This window comes from Anolis sagrei, chromosome 6 (assembly GCF_037176765.1).
Source record: "Anolis sagrei isolate rAnoSag1 chromosome 6, rAnoSag1.mat, whole genome shotgun sequence".
Classification (NCBI taxonomy): Eukaryota; Metazoa; Chordata; class Lepidosauria; order Squamata; family Dactyloidae; genus Anolis; species Anolis sagrei.
The window spans coordinates 3,875,326-3,892,903 of NC_090026.1; the positions used below are offsets into that span (position 1 = coordinate 3,875,326).

At 45.8% G+C, this 17,578-nt stretch overlaps 1 protein-coding gene across 2 annotated transcripts in view; it reads left to right on the forward strand.

Moving 5' to 3' along the window:
• The window catches only part of PLSCR3 (phospholipid scramblase 3), a 42,595-nt gene extending 25,528 nt beyond the window's left edge, over positions 1 to 17,067 (forward strand). For both annotated transcript variants that reach the window (XM_060779902.2, XM_060779903.2), the window contains 5 exons: positions 3,142 to 3,184; positions 6,468 to 6,688; positions 8,542 to 8,703; positions 13,065 to 13,226; positions 14,871 to 17,067. In XM_060779902.2, the coding sequence (XP_060635885.2) occupies positions 3,142 to 3,184; positions 6,468 to 6,688; positions 8,542 to 8,703; positions 13,065 to 13,226; positions 14,871 to 14,933 (651 nt within the window). In that variant the 3' untranslated portion in view covers positions 14,934 to 17,067. The remainder of the gene's footprint in view (positions 1 to 3,141; positions 3,185 to 6,467; positions 6,689 to 8,541; positions 8,704 to 13,064; positions 13,227 to 14,870) is intronic.
• The last annotated feature ends 511 nt before the right edge of the window (positions 17,068 to 17,578 follow it).

Sequence of the window (17,578 nt, forward strand, 5' to 3'; positions counted from 1 at the left end):
ATAGGGATACAAGATTCTTCTTTATAAAGCTATTGTCCTCCCAACCCTGCTATATGCCTGTGAAATGTGGACTGTCTACAGATGTCACATGCAACTCCTGGAACGATTCCATCAGCGTTGTCTCTGAAAAATCCTGCAAATCTCCTGGGAAGACAAGCGGACAAATGTCAGCGTGCTGGAAGAAGCAAAGACCACCAGCATTGAAGCGATGCTCCTCCGTCATCAACTCCACTGGACCGGCCACATTGTCCAGATGCCTGACCACCGTCTCCCAAAGTAGTTGCTCTACTCCAAATTCAAGAACGGAAAATGGAATGTTGGTGGACAGGAAAAGAGATTGAAAGATGGGACTAAAGCCAACCTTAAAAAACTCTGGCATTGACACTGAGAACTGGGAAGCCCTTGACCGCTCCAGCTGGAGGTCAGCTGTGACCAGCAGTGCTGCAGAATTTGAAGAAGCATTTGAAGAATGGAGGGTGAAAGAGAGAAATGTGCCAAGAGGAAGGTATGTCAAGTCAACCCTGACCGGGACTGCCTTCCACCTGGAAACCAATGCCCTCACTGCAGGAGAGCATGCAGGTCAAGAATAGGGCTCCACAGTCAGCTATGGACCCACTGCCAGTACAACGATCTTGGAAGACTATCCTACTCGGACAACGAGGGATTGCCTAAGTAAGTAAGGATGATGGAAGGTGTAGTCCTATGCAACCTGAAGGTCATGGGTTAGTAAGGACTGAGCTAGATAGTACTAGGTTACATAGTGTATTCCAAATCCTATTGTTTGTGTTGGATTGCACTCCCCATCATCCTTGGCTTCACCAAAGTACAACTCCCAACATTTCACAGAATAAACCCATAGCAGTAAAAGTGGAATCAAACTGGGTTGCTGTGAGTTTTCTGGGCTGTATGGCCATGTTCCAGAAGCATTCTCTTCCACATCTATAGCTGGCATCCTCAAAGGTTGTGAGGTCTGTTGGAAACTATGCAAGTGGGGTTTATATATCTGTGGAATGATGTCCTGGGTGGGAGAAAGAACTCTTGTCTGTTTTGAGGCAAGTGTGAACGTTTCAATTGGCCACCTTGATTAGTGTATTGTCGAAGGCTTTCATAGGCAGCATTCTCTCCTGATGTTGCCCCTGCATCTATGACAAGCATCCTCAGAGGTTGTGAGGTTGCTTGCCACAGATGCAGGCGAAATGTCAGGAGACAATGCTTCTAGAATGTGGCCATACAGCCCGAAAGACCTACAACAACCCACCTTCATTAGCATTGAATGGCCTTGCAGCTTCAAAGCCTGGCTTCTTCCTGCCTTGGGGAATGATTTTTTGGGAGGTGTTGGCTAGCCCTGGTAGTTTCCTGTCAGGAATTCTTTTGGAATCATGGCCAGCTAATACCTCCCAAGAAAGGATTCCCGCAGGCAGGAAGCAGCCAGGCTTTGAAGTTGTGAGGCCATTCAGTGCTAATCAGGGTGGTTGTTGGAGCTCAGCCTGTGATTGTGTTCCAGGATCAGGGTGCTTTGGATGTGGGAAGTGATGTCAATGAGTTTCAAGATGAGTTTCAAGATGGCAATGGTTTGGTCAGTGATATTGATGTGCAGAATGACCAAGAGATCCCTATTCAAAGTGTAGTTTCCCATGAGAATGTCCCCGAGGGATGTGGGGATGATGGTGTGCTCTCTGAATTGTTACCAGAGAGTTCCCATGATAGGGAACATGAAAACTGCCCAGCACCTGGCCCAGCTGCAGAAATTAATGAGCAAATAGATAGACGGGAGGAGATAAGTCAAAACAGGAGAGCCGAACAGTGGCTTTGGTGGTCTGCCAGGCTCCAAGAGAAAAAGATAAGAAATTCTCAGTTAAAACGAGAATGCTAGAGACATAGCTAACGAGGAGATAAAAGTCCGAAGTATAGGATATGTAGTCAGATGAAGCATCATTTGGAATCAAGTCAAGATCTCGTTCTTTTTCATGGAAGTTTTGCCTGGGAAATTCATAGAATCATAGAATCAAAGAGTTGGAAGAGACCTCATGGGCCATCCAGTCCAACCCCCTGCCAAGAAGCAGGAATATTGCATTCAAATCACCCCTGACAGATGGCCATCCAGCCTCTGCTTAAAAGCTTCCAAAGAAGGAGCCTCCACCACACTCCGGGGCAGAGAGTTCCACTGCTGAACGGCTCTCACAGTCAGGAAGTTCTTCCTCATGTTCAGATGGAATCTCCTCTCTTGTAGTTTGAAGCCATTGTTCCGCGTCCTAGTCTCCAAGGAAGCAGAAAACAAGCTTGCTCCCTCCTCCCTGTGGCTTCCTCTCACATATTTATACATGGCCCTCATCATGCCTCCTCTCAGGCTTCTCTTCTTCAGGCTAAACATGCCCAGCTCCTTAAGCCACTCCTCATAGGGCTTGTTCTCCAGACCCTTGATCATTTTAGTCGCCCTCCTCTGGACACATTCCAGCTTGTCAATATCTCTCTTGAATTGTGGTGCCCAGAATTGGACACAATATTCCAGGTGTGGTCTAACCAAAGCAGAATAGAGGGGTAGCATTACTTCCTTAGATCTAGACACTATGCTCCTCTTGATGCAGGCCAAAATCCCATTGGCTTTTTTTGCCGCCACATCACATTGTTGGCTCATGTTTAACTTGTTGTCCACGAAGACTCCAAGATCTTTTTCACACGTACTGCTCTCGAGCCAGGCATTGTCCCCCATTCTGTATCTTTGCATTTCGTTTTTTCTGCCAAAGTGGAGTATCTTGCATTTGTCACTGTTGAACTTCATTTTGTTAGTTTCATGCTTAAGTGCCTTTGTTTCATGGTTTTGATTCTTGGATTTTATGTTCTATATTCATGCCTTGGGTTCATGTTTCCTGACTTTTTGCATTTTATTTGGGAATTTTTGACTTTGTTTTTATGGACTTTGCTGGACTATCACCCTGGACTACTTTATTCCTGCTTATCTTCCTACCTAATTGAATTTACCTATTTCTTTAAAGTGGATTTTTAACCTTACTGCTTTTTAATTATCTTCAATAAAAGGATTGTTTTCCTTTTAAACACACCTACGCCTTGATTTTGCAGCATTGACATGCATTGATCTCTGTTTACGCATTTACTCATGCTTTTCTGTGTTTGTTTCTGCAGATCGACCACATTTTGATAAACCAGAAATCGGATGCAGTGGAAGGTGAGGATGAATGAGAGAAATCACAAATCCCTTTCCGTACGATTGTTTTCAGAGAACATTTGGGGGAAAAATGAGACTTTTCTCCATCTCAAATGCAGGTTGAGCATCCCTGATCTGAAATCCAAAACCCTTCATAGAATTGTACTAAAGGAACTAGGTCAGGCATAGGCAAACTTTTGGACTACAACTCCCACAATTCCTAACAGCCTACTGACTGTTAGGAATTGTGGGAGTTGTAGTCCAAAACACCTGGAGGGCCAAGGTTTGCCCATGCCTGACATACAGATTCTATTAGACACCCTTTTAATCAAATCGAGTATAAGTTGACCATGGAACCACGCTGGAGGACCTAGAAATTCCCAGAGAGGTGTTATTCCTGTTAAAGGGAAATTAGCATTCTTTTATTTTGAGGTTGCCCCACTTTCATGGGGATCTTGCAGCTCTAAACTCATCCAGTGCAGACTGTACGAGGGTTGAATGAAAAGTAATGCCTCCCCCTTCGTAACTCCTCAACAGATGGCAGTACTGGTATGAGGCAGGTACTGGCTTGTTCAGTAGACTCTCCTCTACAGTTCCTATTTGGTCCCAGTGGTGATTGGCACACTGGGTGCAGTGCCTCAAGACCTTGGCCTGCACTTAAACACAATCGGCGCTGACAAAATTACCACCCGTCAGCAGCAAAAGGCCACCCTACTCAAATCTGCACGCATTATTCATCGATTCATCACACAGTCCTAGACACTTGGGAAGTGTCCGATGTGTGTTCAGCCAGCAGAGTGACCTTGTTTGCTGTGGACTCATCTTGTTGTGTTTCAAATAATAATAAAGAATAAAATAATAAATGTACTAAAAATAATAATAAATAGGGTAAAATAATAAATGTAATAAAACAATAATAAATAGAATAAAATAATAAATGTAATAACAACAACAATAAATAAAATAAAATGTAATAATAACAATATTAAATAGAGTAAAATAATACATGTAATTATAGAGTAAAATAATAAATATAATAATAACAATATTAAATTGAGTTAAATAATAAATATAATAATAATAATAAATAGAGTAAAATAATACATGTAATAAAAACAATAATGAGTAGAATAAAATAATAAATGTAATAACAGCAACAATAAATAAAATAAAAATGTAATAATAACAATATTATTATTAGTCACAGTCTGGTTTCAGGCCTGGTCATGGCACCGAGACAGCCTTGGTCGCCTTGATGGATGACCTCCGTAGAGAACTGGACAGGGGGAGTGTAACTCTGTTGGTTCTCTTGGACATCTCAGCGGCTTTCGATACCATCGATCATGGTATCCTTCTGGGTCGTCTCGCTGGGATGGGTCTCGGGGGCACGGTTCTGTCGTGGCTTCGGTCCTTCCTGGAGGGACGAACCCAGCTGGTGAAGCTGGGAGACGCCTGCTCGGATCCCTGGCCTTTGACCTGTGGGGTCCCGCAAGGCTCTGTCCTGTCTCCCATGCTCTTTAACATCTACATGAAACCGCTGGGAGAGGTCATCCGGAGTTTTGGAGTTGGGTGCCACCTCTATGCAGATGACACACAACTCTATTACTCCTTTCCACCTAATTCCAAGGAGGCCTCTCGAGTGCTGGACGAGTGCCTGGCCGCTGTGTCTATCTGGATGAGGAGGAACAAGCTGAAGATCAATCCCGACAAGACAGAGGTCCTCCTGGTCGATCGCAAACCTGATCGGGGTATAGGGTGGCTGCCTGTGTTGGATGGGGTTGCACTCCCCCTGAAGCCACAGGTCCGCAGCTTGGGAGTCCTCTTGGACTCATCGCTTACGCTTGAGGCTCAGGCGTCTGTGGTGTCCGGGAGAGCTTTTGCACAACTGAGACTTGTGCGCCAGCTGCGCCTGTACCTCGCGAAGGCTGATCTGGCTGGGGTGGTTCATGCCTTGGTCACCTCTAGACTGGATTACTGCAATGCGCTCTACATAGGGCTGCCCTTGAAAACGGCTCGGAAATTCCAACTGGTCCAATGGGCAGCAGCCAGGATGTTAACCGGGGCTCATTACAGAGAGAGGTCAACCCTCCTGTTTAAGGAGCTCCACTGGCTGCCATTTATCTTCCGAGCCCAATTTAAGGTGCAGGTGCTCACCTACAAAGCCCTGAACGGTTCGGGACCACCCTACCTGCGTGACCGCATCTCCATCCATGAGCCTACACGCTCACTCCGGTCATCTGGAGAGGCCCTGCTCGTGATCCCGCCTGTGTCGCAAGCGCGCTTGGTGGGGACGCAAGACAGAGCCTTTTCTGTAGTGGCCCCCCGACTTTGGAATGCCCTCTCGAAAGATCTTAGACAGGCCCCCACACTGGCAATCTTCAGGAAGAATTTGAAAACCTGGCTGTTCCGAAGTGCCTTTTCAGATTAGGAACCTCAACACCAAGTCCCAGATGCACTTTAGTAGAACCAAGATCACTGCACACCGCACATTGCACTTATATTATAACCCTATATTCCTCCCACAATTTCAGCACTTTTAATCCTGTACCCACTACTCTGGCCGTCCCAGTTTTAATTATTGTCTGATGTATTGTTACTGTTTTGTTTACTTGCTTAACTGTTTTAATTTGCTTTGTATTGTTTTGCTGTATTGTTGTTCTGTGGCTTCGGCCTGCTGTAAGCCGCATCGAGTCCCTTGGGAGATGCTAGCGGGGTACAAATAAAGTTATAAATAAAAAATAAAAAAATAAAAATTAAATAGAGTAAAATAATACATGTAATGATAACTATATTAAATAGAGTAAAATAATAAATGTAATAATAGAGTAAAATAATACATGTAATGATAACTATATTAAATAGAGTAAAATAATAAATTTAATAATAATAAATAGAGTAAAATAATAAATGTAATAAAACAATAATAAATAGAATAAAATAATAAATGTAATAACAACAATAAAATAAAAAATGTAATAATAACAATATTAAATATAGTAAAATAATACATGTAATAATAGAGTAAAATAATACATGTAATAAAATAATAATAATAATAATAATAATAATAACAGAATAAAATAATAAATAACTTTAATTCAAATATAAGCCGAGGGGGGCTTTTTCACCCTAAAAAGGGGGCTGAAAAAAATAGGCTTATACTCGAGTATATACAGTATATTTATCTAATAATAACATCTATTATTATTTAATAAATAATAATATTATCTATATAAAAGTAGCCATTGTTATCTCTATTAAAGCAGCCATGTTCTCTTTCTTTGTTGTCCTTTCCCTCGTGTAGCTTTCATCGGCTTTGAGCGCAACAACAAGTACGAGGTGCGCAACAACATGGGCCACCCGGTGTTCCATTGCGAGGAGCAGAACGACTGGCTGACACGCAACCTCTGCGGCTCCTTGCGCCGCTTCTCCCTGCGGATCGACGACCCTTCTGGCTGCGAGGTCATGCGTGTGATCCGGCCACTGAAATGCTCCAGTTGCTGGTGCCCTTGCTGCCTGCAGCAGGTGAGCCCGTGGACTACAAACCCCAGCATCCCCAAACCAGGGTCGCCAGTCGTTAGGGAATTCCTCTCCCAAAGACTTGGACTTAGTTGGATGGAATTGCAATTCAAACAAGGGGGTTGTTCTTATCGAACTATGAGGACTAGAAACTTGACCATTTAGAGGACAAAGGGAAGTGCCTTACAGGAAGGTGGGTGTCTCAAGATTGGATTGCAGGGCCAGGCTTTAGCACAGCTGGTAAATCACCCATAAGATCTACCAACCAAAAGGTTGCCAGTTCGAAGCCCCGGGTTGGCGTGAGCTCCCGACTGTTAGCCCAGCTCACTGTTTACCTAAACCGTTCAAAAACAGCTTAGAGCTGTAAGTAGAGAAATTAGGTAAAAAGTTTCCCCCTGACATTAAGGCCTGTCGTGTCTGACTCTGGAGGAGGTGCTCATCTCCATTTCTAAGCCAAAGAGCTGGCGTTGTCCGTAGACACCTCCAAGGTCATGTGCCGGCATGACGGCATGGAGTGCAGTTACCTTCTCGCCGGAACGGTACGTATTGATCTACTCACATGTGCATGTTTTCGAACTGCTAGGTTGGCAGAAGCTGGGGCTAACAGCGGGAGCTCACCCCATTCCCTAGATTCGAACCTGCAACCTTTCAGTCAGTAAGTTCAGCAGCTCAGTGGTTTAACCCACTGTACCACTGGGGAAATTAGGTAGCATAAAAGAAAAAGACTGGAAAATGCCTGACCAAACGGAAGGAGGAGGTCCTGATGGCTCTTCGTCATAGAGGGTGGCACTTTCCTTTGTCCTCTTAACAGTCATGTTTCTAGTCCTCATAGTTTTAAAAAATGACAGCTGTATTGAAAAGCATAGCTGTTCAGCAGTGGAACTCTCTGCCCCCGAGTGTGGTGGAGGCTCCTTCTTTGGAAGCTTTTAAAAAGAGGCTGGACGGCCATCTGTCGGGAGTGCTTTGAATGCGGTATTCCTGCTTCTTGGCAGAATGGGGTTGTACTGGAGGGCCCACGAGTCTCTTCCAACTCTAGGATTCTATGAAATCAGATAATGATCTCTATCAACATTAGGAAGAACTTTCTGACTCTGAGAGCTGTTCAGCAGTGGAACTCTCTGCTGCAGAGTGTGGTGGAGGCCCCTTCTTTGGAGGCTTTGGAACAGAGGCTGGATGGCCATCTGTCAGGGGTGCTTTGAATGCAATTTTCGTGCATCTTGGCAGAAAGGGGTTGGACTGGGTGGCCCATGAAGTCTCTTCCACCTCTATGATTCTAAGAGACCAAACTGTAGAATTGCTGCAACTTGAACGACTCATGGCTCAATCTTGTGGAATCGTGGGATTTGTAGCTTGGGAAGGTTCCTGAATGTTAGGAAGGTTCGTAAACATTAGGAAGAACTTCCTGACTGTGAGAGCTGTTCAGCAGTGGAACTCTCTGCCACGGAGTGTGGCGGAGGCTCCTTCTTTGGAAGCTTTTGAACAGAGGCTGGGTGGCCATCTGTCGGGGGTGCTTTGAATGTGATTTTCCTGCTTCTTGGCAGAATGGGGTTGGACTGGATGGCCCATGAGGTCTCTTCCAACTCTAGGATTCTATGATGGAGCAACAGCACCCCCTTGTGGCTGGATTCGAGCACAACCTCCAGAAACGTCAACACAACATACGTCCTTTCTGTCTGTTTCTGTCCCGTCTGTCCAAAACGACATTGAATGTTTGATGTGTCCACGTCATGTGATCTACCCGGAGTCCCCTTGGGGAGATGGAATGGGATATACATTAAGTGTTATTATATATAAGACAATTATATATTATTATATATTGCTGTATATTATTATATATGACGATCCCCTTTGCCCCCCAGATGGAAGTGCAGTGCCCCCCGGGCAACACCATTGGCTTTGTGGAGCAGACGTGGCACGCTTTGCAGCCCAAATTCTCCGTCCAGAATGTCGAGAAGGAAACCATGCTGCGGGTGGTGGGCCCCACCTTCGTCTTCAGCTGCGGGGGAGACGTCAACTTCGAGGTGCGGTTGTTTTCGTTATATTGATAGTGATTGATGATTTATATCAAGCAGAGGCTGGATGGCCATCTGATGGGGGTGCTTTGAATGCGATTTTCCTACTTCTTGGCAGAAAGGGGTTGGACTGGATGGCCCATGAGGTCTCTTCCAACTCTAGGATTCTAAGAGACCAATCTGTAGAATTGATGCAGCTTGAACAATTCATGGCTCAATCTTGTGGGATCATGGGATTTGTAGCTTGGGAAGGTTCCTGAATGTTAGGAAGGTTTGTGTACATGAAGAATAACTTCCTAACTGTGAGAGCTGTTCAGCACTCTGTCTAGGAGTGTGGTGGAGGCTCCTTCTTTGGAGGCTTTTAAACAGAGGCTGGATGGCCATCTGTCAGGGGTGCTTTGAATGCAATATTCCTGCTTCTTGGCAGAATGGGGTTGGACTGGATGGCCCAGGAGGTCTCTTCCAACTCTAGGATTCTAGGATTCTAAGAGACCAAGCTATAGAATTGATGCAGCTTGAACGACTCATGGCTCAATCTTGTGGAATCCTGGGATTTGTAGCTTGGGAAGGTTCCTGAATGTTAGGAAGGTTTGTGTACATGAGGAATAAGTTCCTGACTGGGTTGTTGTAGGTTTTTTCGGGCTATATGGCCATGGTCTGAGGCATTCTCTCCTGACATTTCGTCTGCATCTATGGCAAGCATCCTCAGAGGCAGTGACGTCTGTTGAAACTAGGAAGAAGGGTTTATATGTCTGTGGAATGACCAGGGTGGGACAAGGGACTCTTGCCTGTTGGAGCTAGGTGTGACTATTTCCACTTTGATGGCCTGACAGTGCCTGGAGCAATCTTTTGTTGAGAGGTGATTAGATGTCCTTGTTTGTTTCCTCTCTGTTGTTGTGCTGTTGTAATTTTAGAGTTTTAGACTACTTCAGCCAGAGAAGTCAGCCATAGCAGAGCACCTGATGAACCAACCTGGACACAACATATTATTTGAGAACACAGGAATGCTGGACCACTCTCACAACCATCACGTCAGGCAACACAGAGAAGCCAATGAAATACACATGAAGCATGCGGACCATTTCAACAGAAAGGAGGAAAACATGAAAATGAACAAAGTTTGGCTACCAGTATTTAAAAACTCTAAAATTACAACAGCACAACAACAGAGAGGAAACAAACAAGGACATCTAATCACCTCTCAACAAAAGTTTGCTCCAGGCACTGCCAGGCAATCAAATGCTGATCAAGGTGATCAGTTGAAACATTCACACCTAGCTCCAACAGACAAGAGTCCTTTGTCCCACCCTGGTCATTCCACAGATATACAAACCCATTTTCCTAGTTCCAACAGACCTCACTACCTCTGAGGATGCTTGCCATAGATGCAGGCGAAACGTCAGGAGAGAATGCCTCTAGAACATGGCCATATATCCCGAAAAAACCTACAACAACCCAGTAATTCTGGCCATGAAAGCCTTCGACAACTTCCTGACTGTTAGAGCTGTTCAGCAGTGGAACCCTCTGCGGCAGAATGTGGTGGAAGGTCCTTCTTTGGAGGCTTTGAAGCAGAGGCTGGATGGCCATCTGTCGGGGGTGTTTTGAACGTGATTTTCCTGCTTCTTGGCAGAATGGGGTTGGACTGAATGGCCCATGAGGTCTCTTCCAACTCTAGGACCAATCTGTAGAATTGATGCATCTTGAACAATTCATGGCTCAATCTTGTGCAATCCTGGGATTTGTAGCTTGGGAAGGTGCCTGAATGTTAGGAAGGTTTGTGTACATGTGGAATAACTTCCTGACTGTGAGAGCCGTTCAGCAGTGGAATTCTCTGTCTAGGAGTGTGGTGGAGGCTCCTTTTTTGGAGGCTTTGAAGCAGAGGCTGGATGGCCATCTGTCGGGGGTGATTTGAATGCAATATTCCTGCTTCTTGGCAGAATGGGGTTGGACTGGATGGCCCATGAAGTCTCTTCGAACTCTTGGATTCTATGATTCTAAGAGACTAATGCTGCAATTTACAGTGTAGAATTGATGCAACTTGAACTACCCATGGCTCAAAATAATAATAATAGTAGTAATAATAATAATAATATTGTGGAATCTTGGGATTTGTAGCTTGGGAAGGTTCCTGAATGTTAGGAAGGTTTGTGTACATGAGGAATAACTTCCTAACTGTGAGAGCTGTTCAGCAGTGGAACTCTCTGTCTAGGAGTGTGGTGGAGGCTCCTTCTTTGGAGGCTTTTAAACAGAGGTTGGATGGCCATCTGTCAGGGGTGCTTTGAGTGCTATTTTCCTGCTTCTTGGCAGAATGGGGTTGGACTGGATGGTCCATGAGGTCACTTCCAACTCTAGGATTCTAAGGTGCCAGTCCTCTTGGACAGAGGAGGCAGAAGGCCTTGGAGAGCTACAAGTCCCAAGCTTCCATCACATTGAGTCAAGGCAGTGGTGTCAAACTGCATCCATTCCACAGTCTAGACCAGTGGTTCTCAACCTGTGGGTCCCCAGATGTTTTGGCTGGGATTTCTGGGAGCCGCAGTCAAGAACCACTGGTCTAGACTGCGGAGTGGATGCAGTTTGACACCACTGCCTTGACTCAATGTGATGAAAGCTTGGGACTTGTAGCTCTCCAAGGCTTTTAGCCTCCTCTGTCCAAGAAGGCTGGCACCTTAGAATCCATTCTGCCAAGAAGCAGGAAAATCGCATTTAAAACACCCCCGACAGATGGCCATCCAGCCTCTGCTTCAAAGCCTCCAAAGAAGGAGCTTCCACCACACTCTGCAGCAGAGGGTTCCACTGCTGAACAGCTCTAACCTGGTGGAGAGCCCCCCATGTAGATGTACTCCCCTGTTTCTCCAGTGGAACATTCACTTTCGAAATGAACAATAAAATATTTATGACGACGGGTTCCTGCGCCTCCGCTCCTCCTACATTATTTCTCAAAGTTATGCAAGGGGCAAACCTTTATGTAAGAGTGTGAATGCCGTTTGGGGCCGCTTGAATTGCAATGGCTCAATGCTTGGAATCCTGAAAGTTGCAGTTTTCTAAGGTCTAGTTTAGTTAGATGTTGTTGAGGCCTTGTCACACTGCAACTCCTAGGATTCCACAGCACTGAGCCGGAGCAAAAGTGATGCATTCTTGAGGACTCAAGGCCATTATTCTGCCCCCCCCCCCTTTCCCTTTGGGAGATTCACCACCACTGAGGTTGCAACCTGTGCCCCGAATCAGTATCAAGCCCCATCCCTCTTTTCTATTGGAACTAGAAACCTAAGTCACAACAACATCTGTTATAGAACTCCAATATGCGAATGACAATGTTGTCTGTGCGCATTCAGAAGATGACCTACAAGCCACTCTAAACACCTTCGCAGAAGCATATGAGAAGCAGAGAGTGTTTGAGGCCTAGGACATCCGTAGAGACACCAAGGTGCTTGGGTTGTTGTAGGTTTTTTCGGGCTGTATGGCCATGGTCTAGAGGCATTTTCTCCTGACATTTCACCTGCATCTATGGCAGTGTTTCTCAACCTTCCTAATGCCGTGACCCCTTAATACAGATCCTCATGTTGTGGTGACCCCCAACCACAACATTCTTTTGCTACTTCATAACTGTAATTTTGCTCCTGTTATGAAACATAATTGGGGAGTTGTAGTTTTATGGGATTTATGGTTCACCTACAATCAAAGAGTATTCCGAACTCCACCAACGATGGAATTGAACCAAACTTGGCACACAGAATGCCCACAACCAACAGAAAACACTGGAAGGGTTTGGTGGGCATTGACCTTGAGTTTGGGAGTTGTAGTTCACTTACAGAGAGCACTATGGACTCAAACAATGATGCATCTGGACCAAACTTGGCATGAATACTCAGTATGTTAAATATGAACACTGGTGGAGTGTGGGGAAAATAGGCCTTGACATTTGGGAGTTGTATTTTCTGGGATTTATAGTTCACCTACAATCAAAAAGCATTCTGAACCCCACCAATGATAGAATTGGGCCAAACCTCCCACACAGAACCCCCGTGACCAACAGAAAATACTTTGTTTTCTGATGGGCTTTGGTGACCCCTCTGGCACCTCCTGGCGACCCCTCCAGGGGTCCCGACCCCCAGGTTGAGAAACACTGATCTATGGCAAGCATCCTCAGAGGTAGTGAGGTCTCTGCCTTTTCTTGACTAGTGGTTTTCAAAAGGTGGTCTCCACATGTTCATGGAGATTCTCTATCTCACAGCCTCTGAGGATGCTTGCCATAGATGCAGGCAAAACGTCAGGAGAAAATGCCTCTAGAACATGGCCATATAGCCCGAAAAAACCATCACTCATAAAAACAATGTGGAATTTGCAATATTTTCCTGCTTGCTTCCTTCCAGGTGAAAACGGTGGACGAATCCCGCGGCATTGGGCGCATCAGCAAGCATTGGAGCGGCCTCCTCCAAGAGGTCTTCACCGACACGGACAACTTCGGCATCCAGTTCCCTATGGATCTCGATGTGAAGATGAAGGCGGTCCTTTTGGGAGCCTGTTTCCTCATTGTGAGTCTGCCCATCCACCCCCCCCCCACCCCAAAATGCCTTTCAAGACCTCACAAGGGGTGCATCTACAGCAGGCATGGGCCAACTTCGGCCCTCCAGGTGTTTTGGACTTCAACTCCCACAATTCCTAGCAGCCTATTGGCTGCTAGGAATTGTGGGAGTTGTAGTCCAAAACACCTGGAGGGCCGAAGTTGGCCCATTTATTTATCGTGTCAGTACCAACCAGGCAATTGTATTATATTTTTAACAAATTTTTAACAAACAGACAAAACAGAGTTTGCAAGCTTGGAAGTTGATTAAATGTCCTTGGACCAGTCTGGCCCCTTGGAGTGCCTCTGGTGTTGCCTCAAGAAGGTCCTCCCTTGTGCATGTGGCAGGGCTCAGTTTGCATTGCAGCAGGTGGTCAGTGGTTTGCTCTTCTCCGCACTCACATGTCGTGGAGTCCACTTTGTGGCCCCATTTCTTGAGGCTGACTCTGCATCTCGTGGTGCCAGAGAACAGTCTGTTCAGCGCCTTCCAAGTTGCCCCGTCTTCTGTGTGCCCAGGAGGGAGTCTCTCATTTGGTCTCAGCCATTGGTTGAGGTTCTGTGTTTGAGCCTGCCACTTTTGGACTCTCGCTTGCTGAGGTGTTCCAGCGAGTGTCTCTGTAGATCTTAGAAAACTATCTCTTGATTTAAGTCATTGACGTGCTGGCTGATACCCAGACAGGTGGTGGGCCGGAGATGTCACTTGGTCCTTTCGCTATTTGTTGCTCCTTCCCGGCGGATGTCAGGTGGTGCAATACCGGCTAAACAGTGTAATTTCTCCAGTGGTGTAGGGCGCAGACACCCTGTGATAATGCAGCATGTCTCATTAAGAGCCACATCTACTGTTTTTGCATGGTGAGATGTGTTCCACACTGGGCATGCATACTCAGCAGCAGAGTAGCATAGCGCAAGGGCAGATGTCTTCACTGTGTCTGGTTGTGATCCCCAGGTTGTGCCAGTCAGCTTTTGTAGGATATTGTTTCTAGCACCCACTTTTTGCTTGATGTTCAGGCAGTGCTTCTTGTAGGTCAGAGCACGGTCCAGGGTGACTCCCAGGTATTTGGGTGTGCTGCAATGCTCCCGTGGGATTCCTTCCCAGGTGATCCTCAGAGCTTGGGATGCTTGTCTGTTCTTGAGATGAAAAGCACATGTCTGTGTTTTAGATGGATTAGGGATCAGCTGGTTTTCCCTGTCATAGGCAGTAAGAGCACCTAGAGCTTTGGAGAGCTTCTGTTCTACCATCTCAAAGCTCCCTGCTTGAGCGGTGATGGCACGATCATCAGCATAGATGAAGCTCTCCGTCCCTTCTGGCAGTGGCTGGTCATTTGTGTAGATGTTGAACATGGATGGAGCAAGCACGCTCCCCTGAGGCAGGCTGTTCTTCTGTGTCCGCCATCTGCTTCTCTGGCCCTGAACTCAACAAAAAAGCTCCTGTTTTGTAGCAGGTTTCCTATGAGGCGGGTGGGGTGGTCGTCCTTTGTGAGATTATACATTTTTCTCAGGAGGAGGCGATGGCTCACAGTATCATAAGTTGGCCCATGCCTGCTGTAGATGCACCCAGGGTGAATTGCGCTGAATTTAACCCCTTCTTTCTCCTGTTTTTTTCCTTCTTTTGCAGGATTTTATCTTCTTTGAACAGACAGGAACCACCGGGCAAAGCCATACGGTGGTCACTGGATAGAGCTGCCCGGGATGCGAGTTTCCTTCCGTTCTCAAAGGACTCTTTTCCTGCTTGGGACGAAAGGGGATTATATAGGATACCTGTATGTGTGTATGTATGCATGGGAGCAAAGGGTGAGAGTATGTCTGCGGGTGCATCTATATATCACACAAGAGCAGTTCAACCCCACCATGGCTCAATGCTATGGAATTGTGGGATTTGTAGTTCGGTGAAGTACCGGTACTTTTGGGTGTTCCGCCTTGAGAAAACTACAACTCCCAGGATTCCGGAGGGTTGAGCCATGGCAGTTCGAATGGGGTCATAGAGCGGAAAGCCTTGAGAAAACCACAACTCCCAGGATTCCATAGGATTGAGCTATCGCAGTTCCAGGATTTGAGCATGACTTCTGTAGACAGTCCACGTTTCGCAGGCGTATAGGAGTGGAGTCGCATAGCTTTCATTTTGCAATGTAGATGCACCCCAATAAAACTATGGGGGACTTTTTTGGGGGGCAACTGTGCAAACAAGCAAAGAGGAAAGGCATTGGGGTTGTTCATGCATGGCTGGGGGATTCTGGGAGACGTAGTTCAAATAAAGGGGTCCTTTGGTCAGCTTCTGGTGGGCTCCAGCACTGCCATGGCTCAAAGCTATCAAATCATGGGATCTGTAGTTCATTGAAGTACTGGTACTCTTTGGCAGAGAGTACGGAAGTCCTTGAGAAAACTACAACTCCCAGTATTCCATAAGGTTGAGCCATGGCAGTTCGAGTGGGGTCATGTTGCTTTCATTCTGCAATGTAGATGCACCCCAATAAAACTATGGTGGACTTTTTTGGGGGGCAACTGTGCAAACAAGCAAAGAGGAAAGGCATTGGGGTTGTTCATGCATGGCACTGGCTGGGGGATTTTGGGAGATGTAGTTCAAATAAAGGGGCCCTTTGGTCAGCTTCTGGTGGGCTCCAACACTGCCATGGCTCAATGCTATCAAATCATGGGATCTGTAGTTCATTGAAGTACTGGTACTCTATGGCAGAGAGTACGGAAGTCCTTGAGAAAACTACAACTCCTAGTATTCTAGAGGGTTGAGCCATGGCAATTCGAGTGGGGTCATGTTGCTTTCATTCTGCAATGTAGATGCACCCAAATAAAACTTTGGGGGGGGGGGCAACTGTGTAAACAAGCAAAGAGGAAAGGCATTGGGGTTGTTCATGCATGGCGCTGGCTGGGGGATTCCGGGAGACATAGTTCAAAGGGGCCGTTTAGCCAGCACAAACTACACTGGTTACAATGCCATGTTTGCCTTGAATACCAGAGGTTCAGTGTAGATGCAATCTGGTGAAACTATGGTGGACTTTTTTGGGGGGCAACTGTGCAAACAAGCAAAGAGGAAAGCATTGGGGTTGTTCATGCATAGTGCTGGCTGGGGGATTCCAGGAGACATAGTTCAAAGGGGCCGTTTGGCCAGCTTCTGTGGGGCACAAACTACACTGGTTACGATGCCATGTTTGCCTTGAATACTGGGGGTGGGGGGAACCATCCCATTTTTTGCTATGGGATATCAACAGTGTCCTTATCACACACCAAAGAAATGGTTAATATTTACTACTTCTGTGTATTTTATAACTCTTATATCTCTCTCTTTATATATATTTATCTATCTATATATATTTAAGTGTTTACATTTAATACCTTTGGGAGGAGCATCCAAGAAGACGGCTTGCCGACTTTGCAAACGCCTCTCCCAAATTGGCCAGAAACCAAGAGGAATGGACAGTCGGTCAGGTTACTAGACTCCAACTCCCATCAGCCACTAACTGTGGGGAAGGATGCTGGGTGATGTAGTTCAACCAGTTCCTATTGTCCTGCTCTGGCCAAAAGAATCCCTGGCTGATTCAAACCAGGTGGGAAATTCACGAGAATGAAGCCAGGGACGTAAGAAGAAACTGGACTCCAGATCTGAAAAGGAAAGGGCCAGCCTGTTGTCCACAGAGAGCAGGACTTCCTGCTTGGGTGTGTCTTCGTCTCTTGACCGTGCCTTCTGTTTACGGACTTGGTGGGTCCTACAGCTGCAAGGAGGGTGGGATGCCCTCAAAGGGTGCAAGAGATTGTATGTCCCTCCATTGCAGGTAAAACCAAAGAATAAAATGTTATCTAGCCCTCTGGTGTTCCTCAAAGTTTGTGTTCCTTTGGATGATGATGATGATGATGATGATGATGATGATGATGATGATGATGATAATATACTGGAAAAGCTTACATGATATAAGGATTTAAAGATCGAACTGCAAAGACTCTGGCACAAGCCAGTCAAGATGGTCCCAGTGGTGATCGGCACACTGGGTACAGTGCCTCAAGACCTTGGCCTGCACTTAAACACAATCGGTGCTGACAAGATTACCATCTCTCAGCTGTAAAAGGCTACCCTATTGGGATCTGCACACATTATTCACCAATACATCACACAGTCCTAGACACTTGGGAAGTGTCTGACATGTGAGCCAATACAACAGCCAGCAAAGCAATCTTGTTTGCTGTGTATTAATCTTGTTGTGTTTTAAATAATACTGATATACAATAATAATATACATAATAATAATAGTCCTAAACGCTTGGGAAGTGTTCGACTTATGATTTTGTGATACGAAATCCAGCATATATAACTCATTT